General features: G+C 45.7%; 1 protein-coding gene across 1 annotated transcript in view; it reads left to right on the top strand.

Moving 5' to 3' along the window:
• Positions 1 to 13,421, top strand: part of otud7a (OTU deubiquitinase 7A) — a 37,430-nt gene extending 24,009 nt beyond the window's left edge. Inside the window, exons 9-11 of the mRNA XM_061222858.1 lie at positions 5,968 to 6,082; positions 6,828 to 6,912; positions 7,890 to 13,421. Of these exons, the coding sequence (XP_061078842.1) occupies positions 5,968 to 6,082; positions 6,828 to 6,912; positions 7,890 to 9,302 (1,613 nt within the window). The 3' untranslated portion in view covers positions 9,303 to 13,421. The remainder of the gene's footprint in view (positions 1 to 5,967; positions 6,083 to 6,827; positions 6,913 to 7,889) is intronic.
• Positions 13,422 to 17,004: the final 3,583 nt, after the last annotated feature.

Below are 17,004 nucleotides of genomic sequence, written 5' to 3'. Positions count from 1 at the left end.
GACAATCCGTTTTTGGGTCAGCTCCAATCCCGATAGTGGCCCGGATTAAAGGGGGCTTTGATGCACCTCTCTTGGGTCTTAACAGAGACCCCCTGAACTGACAGCTGTCAGCAGGGACAGCACAACGTTGTGACATCCTGACTCATCTCTGAGAAATGTACTGGCGGATGGGGAACGAGTGGAGGAACAGGGAAACATTTCCCAGTGTGATTATTTCCCCCATATACCTTATCAGGAGTGACTGAGTTTTGGAATTAAGTGTCGGTTGACTGATGAGCGTCAGATTGCTGGGGTTCCATTAATAGATAACAGTGCAAAACGGAAAGATTGATTTCTTTCTCTGCTTACAGAGCGGCAGTGTCACAGTGGTAAAGGAGCTCTACTTTTAACCAAAGTTTCAAATCCCTGGTGGAGCTCCGCTGTCTTACTGTTAAGAATTTTTCTCAGTATCTAACATGCCTGCATGGATGATGTGGGAGTCATTGTGGGTAGTATGTTATTTCTTACAAGTAATATGAAGGCACCTCTCTGTTTGTTTAAGAGTTTGAGAGCTGGGTTTTTCAGTGGGCTGGTGTAACTTCCTGTGTGATAGTGCCTTAAAGCCAAGAGGTATCATAGTGGTTACAGACTCTGAGATAACCTGAACTCCTGTATTCGACTGGTGGAGATCTTGTGTGTACACACATGAACAAACATGCAGACCTGCAAAGGCACACAGACACATACAGAACCCCCACCACCACACCTGACTATTCTGAACAGGTTTTAGAGAGGCAAGCGTACCCTGTCACTGCTAATTAGGCCAACTGGGCACTATCTGCTCTGTGAGGCACACACACACACACACACACAGCTGGGTCATGCTCCTGTTTCTAGTCCTGACCAACCTTTTCCCCTTCTCTCTTTGCATCGGATGACCCGGAAGGTTCCGGAAGGCTCTCACTCTTTGTTCTTTCTTGTGTGCTTGTGTTTTGGAGCCTGTGTGTGTGTGTGTGTGTCTGTGTGTGTCCGTGTTTGTGTGTCTATATATGATTAGGTGCCAGCTGCAGATTTTAAAAGGGGTGTCACTGCCAGGTGCAGCCAGGTTTTTGATTTATGGAACTTAAATCAAAGTGACACCTCACTGCTGGAATCCACATTCCAGTTATATTAGTTTATTTTATGTGGTAAATGCAGCATAACAGGAAAAAGGCTGGCAAGGTTCTGCATTATATAGGGTCAGGCGACCTACAACATTTGCTTTAACAGAACACAAACTCTTTTGATGAAGCAAGAACGTTTTAAATGTTTTTTCCATTGATACTACTTTTCTACAGTCCCCAGGGGAAGTGTATCCAGTGCTCTGTTTAAGACTGTGCAGCTTCTTCCCTTCAACACACACACACACACACACACACACACACACCCTCTCTACCTGAATGACCTGGCTTTCTGGTGGAACCGGAGGAGAGCTGGTTTGTGTAAGCTTTTTTATGCGGCTGTGGTTTAAGCATGAGAGGAGTTGGGCCAAGTAAATGTCTAGGATTATTTTTAGATCGACTTCCACTTTTTAAAAGACCTCCGGGTTTTCACTGGGCTCACATAATGGTCCTTTCAACCTTGTATAAAAGAGCCATTTTTACACAGTAGCATTTCAGCACTCGCCAAATTGAGTAAAAAATGTAACTGTATGTTCTATTAAAACAGACACTCCCAAACTTTCATCTCAAGGTCCCCTAAATTGTGTACGCTGTGACCCTTTTTTTTGTGACGCTTTTATGCAACATTTACAACAGGTTGCAATTCGGTGGCTATTAAGCACACATCAATGCCATTATTTCATGGATTCACAAAAGATGTTTTGTACAATATAAATATTTCGTAATGACAGTTATCGCAATATTACCAAAGATGTGTAAACCCAGCGATTGTTCTAATTTACTGAAAGTCTAAAATATCATGTATTGAATATAGAAATATTCTTGAAGGGGAATATGTTTGTACAATTTGCTAAGGATGCCCTGGGCCACAGATGTCTGGGGGTTCCTCGACTTCAACATGAGAAGTCCGGTAAAAAAAAAAAAAAAAAAAAAAATATATATATATATATATATATATATATATATATTATGTTAATAAATATACCTTTTTAAGACTGTGCACACTTGCAGACTGGATATTAACCTTGATATGTTCCAAACAGATGAAGGCACTTGGTATTAAAGGAGTCATTATGTGATCAAAGCAAGCCTTCAGGCTGCCTGACACAGCTGAGGTAAAGCCCTTTCAGTGAGGGGGATGTCATGCTGGCTTACGGCCACCAGTGGGCGCCACTGTCTAGAGTAACAGGAGATCGGGCAGCGCCCGCCAACGTACGCAGCCTTGAGTGGTGCAATGTCAAATCTAAAAACATTTTCGTAACATTCAATTCCAGCTTAATATTACATAGTTAGCTCCGAATGTATGTTGAAATTATGGTTTATTAGAGCAATGGCAAATGCTAATTGTGTAATGCTGCTGTGTAAAATGGTGGGTCAGTGGGATGTAAGCCATCAATACCAGAGTTAAAAGAAGATTACTTGTAAAGCACATATAATAATTTAAGGTTGCCTATGTGCCTACATATGAACTGTCTCTATCAAGAGAGTAATAAAGAGAAGCTAGGCTGAATAAATACTCATTGTGTGTCAGAACAGTGAGAGTGTGTGTACATCAGTGTGTAGGTCTGTGTGTGTGTGTCTTTGTACATACTGTATGTGGGTGTGTGTGTGCATATGTGCCTAGAGTATGTGGTTGTGTGTGTGTGTGTGTGTGTGAGAGAGAGAGAGAGAGAGAGAGAGAGAAAGAGAGTGTCTTCATGCACACTGTATGTGGGTGTGTGAGTGCATGTGTGCCTAGAGTATGTAGTTGTGTGTCTGTGTGTGAGTGTGAGAGTGAGAGAGATAAAGAGGGTGTCTTTGAACGTATCTTTGTGCATACTGTATGTGGGTGTGCGTGTTTGTGCCTAGAGTATGTAGTTTTATGTGTGTGTGTGTGTGTGTGTGTGTGTCTGTCTGTGTAAGTGTGAGTGTGTAAGTGTGTGCTTCTGCTATTCTCCTGAGTCTCTCTCTATTCCTCTGTGGAGTTATTGTGCTTTTTCTAAGAAGCTTGCTATGGCAACTGCTCTTTCAGAACTGGATAGCGTGTGAGTCTGCTGTTCACTGTGCAGGTAGCCGTGCTTTGTTTAGTCTGCCTGGTCTTGTGACCAGCACAATCAATCGAGCAGGAATGCCGTCTTTACCCCAGAAACTGGAGGAAGTGGGGCTCGCGAAGACCGGAGAGAACATGCCGGAACAAGATGAGACCGGTTCGCTGCGATCAATTCAGCTCTCTTTTATTCCTCATATAAACCCCCGTACCACACACACACACACACACACACACACACACACCCCCCCCACTCCCCTCTGCCTCACTGTATCATTTCTCCTCCCGCCCCGCCCCCCTGGCCTTTCCAAACAAGCCGTCCAAGTCACAACTGGCACGCCTGCCGCATTTCTGGGAGGGGGGGGGGGGGACGTGATGTCATGGGCTATGCTAATTCCGCCGGGGAAGGTCATCCGAGGACAGGAGCGCGTGTCTGCCAGCGCGCGGAGCGAACGCGGCGCTCCCGGGCCCCGCCAGGCCCGGCGAGGGAGGCAGGCGGAGCGGCGGGTTGGGCTCTGGCAGGAGACAGCTGCAGAGTGGGAGCCCGGTGTCTGACTCGCCTCGCGCCGGGGAAAACACGCCCGCGCTTTCAGCTCCTGCCGCCCCCCTCCCGGCCCTCCCCGCCACGCTCACGCACACACCTGTCTGGGGAGTTGCTGCTCTGAGACACCTCTGCCCCCCCCCCCCCCCCCCCTCTCTCGCCCCTTTGTTTGCCCAGCTTGGCTCCCCTACCGAAAGGCACAAGCCCGTAATTGCCCCGGAATTAGCCCGCCGCTCTCAGGGTGGGAGGGCAGGGGGGTATTTTCGGAGAGTGTGAGCTTTCATTTCTCTCCGGGGGGATCGAGTCCGGCGAACCCGCGCGTAAATTGGGAAAGCAGACAGGTGTATGACCCCTTCCCCCAGAGGACGTTCGTGACCGTGGCCGAAGCTCTGGTCGGTTACACATTTACCCTGCTTCAACTCGCATCTTCAGCACATTTACAGAAGTGAAAATCTCTTCCTCATGTCCACTGCGGTTATGTAGTAGGCTCATTTATTCACCTAGCTTAAACCCAGGTTGTTTTTTGTGGTTATTTTACCCAAAAACGTGGATTTCATATTAACGGCAGGCATCAGCATATTTTATCGATGCTGGGTAGTGGTTTCCCTCTCTGTATCTGCATGGCTTTATGAGGGTAGGGTCTAGGATAGAGGGAGAAGCACTGAGCTAAGTTTAAATTAGTGTTTTAACGACAGGCTCGATGACATCACTGCTGTGGCAGGACCGCTGGGTATTCTGTTGTTCTCCCTCTGGGCCCAACTGCTGATTTTAAAGGAGATGCCAAGTCCCTCTGTAATGAGCAGCTTCTCTCACACCAGCAGGGCGCAGGATAAGGATCAATTGATCATTCAGTCGAACTCGACACGCCATTGTACTGAGGACCGGGGCCTCGCCACAGAGACCGCACTTACAGACAGAGCGCTAAACGATAACCGATACAACACGGAAACAGAGAAGAAAGAATGAAACGGTACTGCGACTCACAGAACTGATCACAACAGAGATACGTAGTGATCAAAGGAACAGACATCTAAATTCTGATCTTGACTGTGGAGTCACATTATGGCTTTGTCATCACACGTGCAGTCACACATGTGCACATGGTTTAAGAACACCAACTGCCTTTAGCCATTTGAGGAGGGAAATTTCATCTGTTGAAGTGTTCCCTTGTCTTTAACTTTGAAGTTAAAGTATTATGTAATTGTTTAATTGAAATATAGTTATACTTGCTTAAAAAATACATATGTAGTTATAAATGCTCTAGATAGCATTTCTAACAAGAGTACTTCATTCATTTGGTAAGACTAATTATGTTTTTCTGTGCACACACACACACACATACCTACATACACACAAACACACACACACACTGAACAGTAATCTCTAGAGCTGAGCCGAGTCTGTGCACACACACACACACACACACACCTACATACACACATACACACACACACACACACACACACACACACACACATACCTACATACACACACACACACACACACACACACACACACACACATACCTACATACACACACACACACACACACACACACACACGCATACACATACACATACACAGATGCACACACACACACACACACACAGATCAGTAATCTCTCGAGCTGAGCAGAGTCTGTGCACACACACACACACACACACACACATACCTACATACACACAAACACACACACACACACACACACACACACACACACACACAGAACAGTAATCACTAGAGCTGAGAGCCTGTGTGAGCACACAGAGTGTGTCGGTACATTGTGTCCCCCTGAGCGAGTGCTGCTGGCAGGGCCCTGAGCAGTGAAGACTGCCTGTACTGCCTGTACCCTGAGCTCCAGACAGACGGGCCTGGAGCAGCCCCCATTGTCTCCCAGCCCAGCTGACATGTGGGAGGCCCTCTCCTCTCCCTGTGTGAAAGAGCCTTTTAGCCCATTAAATCAGCAGGTATTCTCATACTCTGTTTTGGAAAGAGAGTGTTAGCCAAACCGCACAAGGAACAATAACTTATATCATATCTTAATGGGAGTTTTATTTAGCTTGTTTTGTTGTTGACTTATTTCGAGTGGACAGATTTAAGCTGTGTGTGCTTATGTCTGTGTTTGTGTGTGTGTGTGTGCGTATGTGTGTGCGTGCATGCATATGTCTCTGTGTGCGTGCTTGTGCGCATGTGTGTGTGTCTGTGTTTGTGTCTGTGTGTTGATAATAATACAGAATCCTGTTCTTTACATTGTGTTCCAGCTGTCATCCCTCTGACTGATTCTGAACACAAGCTGCTGTCCCTTCACTTCGCTGTGGACCCGGGGAAGGACTGGGATTGGGGGAGGGATGACAACGACAATGCCAAACTGGCCAAGTGCGTCCCACTCCCTCCCTACCCTCTATCTACCCATAAACCATCCACTATTCACAACCCCCTATCCACAACCCCAATCCTCTACTCACTATCCACTATCCTGTATCTTAAGTCCATGTTCTAGAACTCCATTGCTTTAGTAGTGATTGTTGCATCAGCATTAGAATGTTCAGTTTAGAATATTCTAATTACATATTTGTGATTAGAATCTTCAGTGAGGAACATTCTGATCACATTTGTCATCTTACGCCTTTAAGCGACAAACTGCGATACTTGCTAAGCTTGTTCCGAGAAAAGCTGAAGAGGAGGAAGGGCGAGGGTGTCGGAACAGTCATGCTAAGTACATTCACTTAAATGCCAGCGTTCAAATCAGGCCTGTAAAAACCTCATCTGCCACACTCATTAAAGCACAGCAGCTCTGCCCATGTAACTCTGGGAAATGGGAAACCCTTTGTACATGGTAATTGTGTAGGTTGTAATGTTATTTTTAACTCTGAGATGAAAACATCTGTAGATGAGGGTGTTAGAGCAAATGAACCGGAAGACGCCCATAAGTATTCACTACAAGGGAGTACAAAATCAGCCCAAGCTTTGATTGAGGGTGGACTTGTAGTGGGTCTGTGTGTGTTCCTGTTGTTTATTGGTGTCTCTCCTGTCTTCTCCTCAGTGCAGAAAGCATGACAGAGTTTCTGCTGTTTGGAGTTAAATATAGTGGTGTGGTGATGCCCTTTCTCCTTTGTTTCAGTCTCATCCTGTCCTTGGAAGCCAAACTCAACCTCCTGCACAACTACATGAATGTAACGTGGATTCGAATCCCATCGGAAACAAGGGTACCCATTTTTTCCTTTCTTCCCGGAAAAATGCTGCTTTTTGCCAACTGCACTTGGCTGGAGTTGGACGTTAGTCATTTTAATGTCCTTTTTATGGTTTTTTTTTCTTGTTAGTGTGGGAATACTGTGCAGTATCTGACATTCGTAAGTGGGAGTGAGACATTTTTGAATCAGAAGAAGGGATATTTCACGGCTAATTGCTCTTCTAATTAGTCTGTCCATGAATTCGTATTCAGTATTATAACTACCCACCACAGTGCATTTTAAAGACAGACTTTGGTGGTTTTCTTTGGAAGGATGGAGGATTTAATGACTAGACAAAACCTACTGAGGAATATTATATCATATATCACAAGTGACAAGACAACATACATAAAGATTTATGAACTGTGCCAAGCTCATTATAGTAAAATACATAATTCCTTAGAAATATTTATTCTGCCAAGTTTGGCAGCTGAGTTTCCATCATCTACATGCGTTTCAGGCAGCTATATCATCTCTCTTGCTTTCTTCTTCCTTTCTCTCATGAGCTCTTTCTCTTTGCCTCCCTTTCGCTCTCGCTCTGTGGTATACTGTACAAAATACAAAAGAAATCACAAGTGCTCACTCTACACCACTTATTCTTCCCTCCTCTCCCTCTGTCTGTCTCTATCCCTTTCCCTCTGTCTGTCTCTCTCCCTCTGTCTCTCTCTTTCCCCCTCCCTCTCTATCCCTCTCACTCTCCGTATCTTTCTCTCCCTCTCTCTCTCCCTTTCTCTGTATCTCTTTCTCTCCCCCTCCCTCTCTGTCTGTTTCTATCTCTCTGTCTCCCTCTCTGTCTCTCTGTCTCTCCCCCTGTCTCTCTGTCTCTCTCCCTCCCTCTCTCTCTCCCTCTCCCTCTCTCTCCCTCTCCCTCTCCCTGTCTCCCTCTCCCTCTCCCTGTCTCCCTCTCTCCATCTCTCTCTCCCTCTCTCTCCCTCCCTCTCTCTCTCTCCCAGGCCCCCCTGGCTCAGCCGGAGTCTCCCACCGCGTCGGCGGGAGAGGACGTGCAGTCCCTGGCCGACTCCATGGACTCGGACCGCGAGTCCGTCTGCAGCAACTCCAACATCAACAACGGCAAACCGGGCAAGGAGAAGGACAAGGACAAGCAGCGCAAGGACAAGAACCGCAGCGACTCAGTGGCCAACAAGCTGGGGACACTCAGCAAGTCCCTGGGCATCAAGCTGAAGAAGAACATGGGGGGCCTGGGGGGCCTCGTCCATGGGAAGATCAGCCGGTCCAACTCGGGTAACGGCGACAAGGTCAAGAAGAAGGACTCCAAAACCCGCAAGGGGAGCAAGGAGGAGTCGGGCCAGTCCGCCAGCACGTCCTCGTCGGAGAAGGCCACCAGCCCCTCGCCCACAGACAGAGCGTCGGGGTCCTCCCCCGTGGACAAGCAGGGCGGTTCGGGCAAGGCTTCGGGCGACAGGGCGACGGACCAATGGAAGTACAGCACCGACGTCAAGCTGAGCCTCAACATCCTGCGGGCGGCCATGCAGGGCGAGAGGAAGTTCATCTTTGCCGGCCTCCTGCTTACCAGCCACCGGCACCAGTTCCACGAGGAGATGATCAGCTTCTACCTGAGCAGCGCCCAGGAGCGCTTCAACGCCGAGCAGGACCAGAAGAGGAAGGAGGCCGAGAAGAAGCCCCCGGCCAACGGGACGTCGCTGAAGAAGCCCGAGCAGGAGAGCGCCTTCCAGAAGGAGCGGTCCGACAGCTCGCCCAACGAGGGCTGCTCCCCGGTCCTGCACCAAAGCCATAACTCCCAGCTGGCCCTGAAGGTCCAGGAGAGGCAGAGCCCCACGCCCGCCCCTTTCTCCTCCCCCAGCAATGGTGCTAAGAGGGCGGGGCCCGTCCCCGTGTCCGCCCACTACAGCCATACCCCGCCCATACAGAGGCAGAGCGTCGTCCACTTGCGAGACGTCAACCTGCAGGCGTCCGGCTTCCAGGACGAGCCCTACAGCAAGCCCGTGGTGGGCACCCTAAAGACCTGCGCCACCTACCCCCAGCAGAACCGCTCCCTGTCGTCCCAGAGCTACAGCCCTGCCCGCATGTCGGGGGTCCGCACGGTGGAGACGGCCGAGTCGCTCTCCTACAACATGCCCGGCGAGCACAAGTCGCACACCTACACCAACGGCTTCAACGCCAACGACGTGCGTGACTGCCTGGCGTACGCCGACGAGGACTCCCCGCGGGGCTGGCTGAGCCACGACAAAACCAAAGGCCGCAGCGCCCTCTACTGCCCCCAGCAGAAGCGGTGCCGGAGGGAGAACTGCTCCTTCTATGGGCGGCCCGAAACGGAGAACTACTGCTCCTACTGCTACAGGGAGGAGCTGAAGCGGAGGGAGAGGGAGAGGGAGAGGCCTGGATAGCCCACGCCTCTCGCTAGCTGGAGAGAGCCTGACCAGCTGGGCCTCAGCAACCATCACAGACGTCCTCATAGAGAGAAACAAAAAAAAAAACCTGACCTTCTTCGCTCCAAGAATAACCAGATAACTGCAAAACCGTAGACCAGAACACATTTCCTACTCCTATTTAAGAACAGTCGTGCTTTTGTTATTGTTACCTTTCTCTCAGTATCGAAAGGTCAATGTTACTCGATAACAAGGGCGGGGCAGACTGAAATCAGCTCACAGCTTTGGCCACAGGTTGTTCTTTGCCATTATCACGTTTTTTATCTGAATGCAGTTGTGTGGTGTGGGTGGTTGAGATCTCATTCCTTTGCCAGTTGCCTGAAGCCATATTGTGAAGTCATAGCGTTGTATGAAAGATCAAATGATGAAGCATATGCACAGCTTCTCACGACTCAAAATAAAGAGGAGGTTCTAATCAAATGAAATGCAATACTGTACAGATCAGACCTTAAAGTATCCTAATATAAGGATATTGCTCCCTTGTTTGTCCAAAAAATGTTCCGCGGAGGCAAATGCACAGGCGACGAATGACATTAACAAAGCAATAAGTTTATTGATGTCAACAAACGTTATTTTGTCTATGCATTTGTGTAATTGGTGTATTTTTCTTAAAAGATTTGAATCACAGCCTCCTTAAAATGTCTTATGAATCTTGTATAGACGATGAAAGTCAGTTGGAATGCCAGTCAAAGCCATTCTAGTTTCTTCTTTCTGGGTTAACGTCCCATAGCTCAGAATAGCTGTGGGTTATATTTGAGTGGAAGACTTCTTGGTGGAAGGTGTATATGCTGTAATAAGATGTCTTCCTCACTCACTAGCACTCGCATGCTGGCATTAAACTACAATGGCACAGTTCTCGCTTATCAAGCCAAAATAATTTTGCCAGAAAAAAGCATTATGTGCCAAAAACACCAACCAAAAATAAACAGGCAAACAGAAAGAATGTGTAAATCCTCCACTCGTTCTCAGGTACTCGAAACTGAGAAGTAACTTCCTTGGGAAAAAAATATAACTGACTGAATCTGTGAAGTGAATGGCCATGGAAAGCAGAAATAAATACTAATTTCCTACTCATTCCCTCTGCCTACCACAGATATGTCACTAGTCAGGGATGATCTCCATTCGTTGGCAGTGTCTTCACTTTGCCATTCGCATTCGCTGCTATTGCTGATGTAAGAACATGGCTAGTGCCCAAACGCCATGCAGGGATGAGCAGCCATTTCACCAGTTCAACCCCATGATTAAATCTGTTCATTTCTTTCCTCGTTTCTGACTTTCAGCGAGCAGAAACCCGTGAAAAACATGAGTACATTTCAGAGGAGATAATTCTCCCAACACCACTAACGTGTCATATCACTCGTCACTCCTCGACGAAAAAGCAAACCGCGTTGAATACCGGGCGTTCTCGAAGAGCTTGTTTATTTCTCAAAACAGTGATAGCTGTAAAATAGCATCCCGTCTTCACGCTGTTGTGTTTGTTCTTGTAATATGCTTGAGTGCCACGCTGTCCTTAACCGAATGTCTTTTGGCCAAAGATGTGGGCTGTGTTTTCAGTATGTTCCCATGTTTCTACTCAACAGGCGGTATGTAACAGGTTCATGGACTCTTACCATTAGAAATGTAATATATTATTTTGTATTCATTTGACAGTTTTACACTACTTTAAATTATTAATTTGCACATTAGGTACCAATGTAAATAGCAAAAAGAAAAAGAACAAAAAAGATTAGTTTATTGTTAAAAAAACAGCGGTGTTGTGTGTTTTTGTTTGTGGACTACAGAATGTGACTCTGAAGTACATTTGGGAGTTTACAAGCCAAGGTTCAATTGTAACATAGGAAATTATTTTTATATTGTTTTCACAGAATTCCATGAGGCAATATTTAGTGTTTTTTATTATGGACACATTTGCCACTTTGGTAGGTTACTTAAATTGCTGGGTTTGTGAGGGAAAGAACCTTCAGGAAAACTGAGCTTAATGAAAGCTTAGTGTTTTCAGGTTTAATGTGTTAGTATGAATGCTGTTTAAGTTGCTGATAGACCTTCATACAATACATTTGCTTTTCTTTGCTTTTTTCCCTATCTTTTCCCTTTCTATAACTGCAACTACTAAACATCAGGTAGCAGATTATGAAAAGGTAGGGATTCAACTGTATCTGTGATCACTTCTGGCAAAATGAGGCATGTGGTCAGAATTGTGGCAATACAATTTAATATGGACTGTGATAAATAATTTATTGATATCAATTCAATACTCTTTGAAAATATAAAAACTGCATAGAAGTTATGTTGTAACTTCTGAGAAACCACCTCAATCCTCAAAATGAATGTAGGTTAATTCCAAGTAATTCCTCAGAATCCCTTACAACACAAATATTTGCCAAGCTAAAACTATATATTTTAACCCTGAAAATTCTGATGTCATGGCTTCAGGTTTTTCAGAAACCCAATTCACCATATCACATTAAATATGGCCTTCCACATTCTTGTAAATGTTAAGCATCCATTTGATGTAAGTCTGCTCACAGTACCAGTATGAGAATGCCCAAAATCTCATTTTAATTGGTTCAGACGAACTGCCAGCCTGTTCTCCTACCAGACTGTCCCTGTGAAATCCTACGACACTTTTGACTCCATTTCCCAAAGTGCATTGCATTTCACCTGAGTTCAGGACTGACAACTTCATAGCCTCCCTACTGTCCCATTGAGTAGCAAACTGAATGCCTAGACAAAGAAACATTCTTTATGACTTAATTTCCCCTTCACTGAAAAGGAATTTAATCCTGAACGCTTTGGTATGGAAATATACAGAACATGGGAACCAACATCATCCACCATCAGAAAAAGGAAATGTGTCTTCTCATGGTTGTTGATATCAGGTTTGAATCTGTAATCCCAAAAATCCTTTTTTGACCACACTTGGCTGCACCTCATTTTGCTGGATTTAATCACAGTTATATAGAGAATTAATGTATCTGCTGAGGTCCTCCAACCTGGAGCAGTCGTGGTGGTATATCACTCTATACACAACTGCGGAGCTATAACACACAGCTAGTTAACATATTTTATACTGTACATTATATACAGCACAGTGCCTGCATTTCAGTGTTTTTAACGCAGATCAGGATGGAAGTGCTCAAAACTACTTTCTCTGAAGTGTTCCATATGAAAGCAACACAACACTGTCAAAACCACTGCATCATCATTCATAAATACCCACGCCAGCCAACGTCACCTGGCATATCATGCTCCACAGTATCACGATCCATATCATAAATTCCATTACTCTTATAATATTTTTTCTTACGCAGTGGCAAAGCTATAGAAGTAGGCATTCATGTGTATAAACACCGATGCTGTGCTTGTTCAGTTGTTGTGTGGTTCTGGGGTGTTGTGTAACTTTTATGTGGAACCTGTTATTGGTTGTGAAGACTGTAGGTTTCTGCATTTTAAGAGAAACCTCTCGGAGCTCTCCCACAGGCCTCCTGTCCTCTCCAACAACTGGCTGCATACTTACATCAACCTTCAGGTCTTTGAGTCGCAATAAAATACCTTTGTATGAAACTGTGGCTATAGACTGCCATATATATGAAGCCAATGGGTACATACAGTATTTCAGCCAAGCCTTTGCGGTAGTGAGTTGAGAGGCATAGTCTTGAAGTCAAAGAAGCACCCTGTTCCATGGTGTCATCTTGCTGTTTAGCCTAACATCAAGTCCTCTGGACAATCTGCCAACACAGAAAAATGTTGTAATGATACTCTGAGTAGTGTTGGTTATATTACTGGTTATTCACTTACACTAATCTTCATAGCTATAAAATAAGGAGTCGCCTATTTTTAAAAATGAGGCGAGAGTAATTTTAGTACAAATAATACTTCTTCAATTTGTAGTTTCCCATCACATTGAAATGTCTAATTTAACAAACATATCCAAGTTCCAGATTAGCATTCATATCTCAGAGACTCTACTCTGTACTTTTACATCTCATCACGAGAAACAAAATCTGTGACATCCCATGTGTGAATTCAGTCCTCCAGTCCAAAGCCTTAAATAAATGTGTTCTGTGTGGTTCTCAACACATTCATGAAAGAGTGCTCACTGTATGAAAGTATCTCAATAAGTGGGATGTATTATTTGGGTTGTGCCACACTCAAAACTGTCATACTCCTTTTGAAACAGTTTAACTACATTCTCTAATATGACTGTGGTTTTCCCAAATGGTATGACCCACAGATACAGAGAGCCAGAGAAAGATTATAAAAATATGTGATCTAGTATATCTTTATAAACAAAATTGTACTTGTGGTCTAATTAGTGACTATTTTAACTGGTTAAAGTGTCGCTGGCCAGGTCTGAATGGACATGGCAGTTATTTGGGTGAAAAGCTGTAATGGCTTCGTGAAAAATGCTTCCTGTTTTTCCTGTAATTGTGTTTGTGCTCCCAACAAAAACACTAAGAATTTTCTTGTCATGCAACAGCTCAGCTACAAGAATGATGGCTGTCGCGGGTAAGTTTACATATCCCGAGTAGCCCTCCTGTGGTATTTTGGGAAGGCCTTCATAATTTGACAGAGTCCTACCTTCCAACCCTCTGGCTATCTCTCCCTGCACCTTGGTGGTACTCCCCAGCTGAGGAGATATCAGTTCCAGAGGCCTGTGGGCTTTTTCAGCGGAAAGGGGAGATTGTATCTCTATCCTGAGATTACCTCAGAGCTAATGGCTAAACCCTGAAAAGCTGGGATCCCAGGAGGGGGGGGGGGTATTAACCAGGAACTTCCCCTCAGGCAGAATGATGTGAGCCAGGGAACAATTGAAAACGGCCGACGCTGTGGCAACCCAAGCAGCACTTGGGAAAGCGGCCAAACCCCAAAATTGTTCCGCGACGAACTATTCACCTCTTTGTCTTCTGGTTGTCCATTTTAACACATATCTAATTAGTGCTTCAAATTTCATTTCCTGTTGCCAAAATGAAGCCAAAAGTGTTTTGGCTAGATGCAGCAAGAATGCGTGAAATCTATTTTTGTCTCTTAAGACCAAGTATATAGATTCCCCTCTGAGACCGTTTTCTCACTAGTAAAAACATGCCTGCGCCTTTGGGTGTTGTTACACTACCTATGGATTAGTGTAAAGGGGCTGATAAATAATTCAAGGTCATGAATCTCCCGAGAGCATGGCCTACCTATACCTCAAGCAGTGTACACAAACTGTGAGTGATTCATGTAGGTGCAGGCTTTTCACAATGGCCTTAATCTGGCTTGTAAATTCTTGGCTTAAAATAGAAACTTGCCACTATTTTAAGCACAAATACATTCATGTTAATCATTTCGCCTTGACCCCTGAAACTCACAGGGATACAGTAATCACACAATTGCATTATTTCAAATCTACCATCTTAACTTAATCTCCGAACTCCCCACCCCCAACACCACAGCCTCCACCCCGGACTTCACGGTGAGAAAAGCTGCCAGTAGCAGCTCTGTGGCAGTAGTGGCTTTGTTCACGAGTGTGACAAAGTACGGTGTACACCAGCACAGCCGCAGAGCTGAGAGTCGGGCCGCCGTCTCACCCAGCCTCAACCCTGACCCGAAACATGAGAGAGCACACCAAGCTGAAGCTGAACCCCCCTATCCCTGTCCCTGTCCCTGCCCCCCCTCCCTCCCTCCCTCCCTCCCTCCCTCACCCTCAACAATGGATCCCATTCTGCCTGCACACAGAGCTCGGTCTCTGCCAGGCAGCCTGTGCAATAGGAGCCCGTCCCACGCGCTACGCCCGGCCGCATCCGCACCTCCGCCCACACAGTGCACGCGTCTCCATCTCGCATCTCCAAGAAACAAAAACCCGGGATATAAATAATTAGTGAGTTCAGTACTTCGGTCCCGAGGCCTTTGATTGTTCCGTGTAGTTACGGGCGCATCTGTGGAAGAGGCGCCCCGCACAGTTGTAGTCGTTAACGTGAGGTCCTGCCTCTCTGAAACCGTCTTCTGAGTCAAGGCATGTTCAAGCGAAAACAAACTAAACTGCAAGTCATGTTCACATATCCGCATCTTACCATGCACAGTAACTGTGATTGTCACAAAAGGGAAAGAGACAATGGAATATATGAAGAGAGGAAGACAGAGTGAAGAGGAAAAAAAAGAGCCTTTAGCGAGCACTGTTGTTCAGAGAAACATGTTGCCGTGGGCATGCATCAGGTATGTGCTCAAGGGCACTTTCATTTTGTCGAGTTGGTCAGACAGTCCAACAGTGGAAAAAAAAGCAGGAACCCTCGGCAGGAAATTGTGATAGAGCTCTGAGTCACACATCCGCAGAAATACCCCCATTTATCTACCATGTATATGTGCACAGAGAGACAGAGAGAGAGAGAGAGAGAGAGAGAGAGAGACAGAGAGAGTTTTTCTAGGATGTATGACCTGAAATGACATGCAGCCTTACTTTCCTGTTGCCACTTGTGTTGCATGTCAATTATTTCCCTGATGACGGCACTTTCTAAAAACACTAATTAATGTCTTTGCTTTCACATAATTTCAACTGTGGCTGACGTCACTCTCTTTTGGAGAAACAACAGGTAGTATAATGTTTGATGAGTATTGTAAAACATCTATATTTCTGTAAAAATGTGTTAGGCTACATGTTTGTAATAAATTCGGAAACTTTTCCAGATTCGAATGAAATACTAAACGGGTCGTAGAAAGTGCACCTCAATGTGTATTAATATCCATATAGTTTTAAACCAGGCCCATATGAACACTTACTGCAACTAAATGCATAAAAGCATACAGACATGGTCAATAGGTTCAGCTGCTTTTCAGAGCAAATGTCAGAATGGGGAAGAAATGTGATCTAAGTGACTTTGAACATGGAATGATTGTTGGTGTCAGACAGGGTGATTTGATTGGTGAGCTGATCACCTGGAATTTTCATGCACAACAGTTTAGAGTTTCCAGAGAATGGTGCAAAAAACATCCAGTATGCAGCAGTTCTGTGGGAAAAAATGTCAACGAGAGAGGTCAGTGGAGAAGGGCCAGACTGGTCAAAAATGACAAGAAGGTGACAGTAACTCAAATAACCATACATTACAACAGTGGTATGCAGAAGAGCATCACTGAGCGCACAATGCGTCAAACCTCTTAAGTGGATAGGCTACAGCAGCAAAAGACCAATATCTCAACAAAAAAAAACCTAATAAAGTGCTCACTGAGCGTATATATTCATGACAAGTCGGAATGCGGTGTCATATTTAAAACCCGCTCGCTATCTGAGAATGAAGCACGGGGTATAAAACACGTGTAGCTTTTGAAAGGGTTTAATTGAGGTTGTTAAAGTTAGAGACTTCCAGCCAGGGGAAGGTCTAACCCCGGAGCGCGTGTTAGTGCTGAGACTGCTCTTTGTGGACACACGCCGCAGAGAGAAATCCCGTCTACAGAGACCAGCTTTGTTCCCTGGTGCCAGGCTCTACACTCGGAGCACATCCAGTTCCACAAGAGCATGAAGCGTTCGCCCCGCCGGCGGAGAGTGGGCGGGGCTGGCCATCTTTCACTCGGGAAACCAAGGGAGAAGGAATCGTACACGTTTTTACCTGCCGGCACTGCCTTTCTGGTCGCTTCGCTGTTTCCAGGGAAGCCTGTAAGCGAAACGCCAGTCAAGGGTCGGTACGCCTAC

The sequence above is a fragment of the Conger conger genome, chromosome 15 (genome assembly GCF_963514075.1).
Source record: "Conger conger chromosome 15, fConCon1.1, whole genome shotgun sequence".
NCBI classification, from domain to species: domain Eukaryota; kingdom Metazoa; phylum Chordata; class Actinopteri; order Anguilliformes; family Congridae; genus Conger; species Conger conger.
The sequence above is the reverse complement of the archived record's forward strand: the minus strand, read 5'-3'. Positions and strand labels throughout refer to the sequence as shown.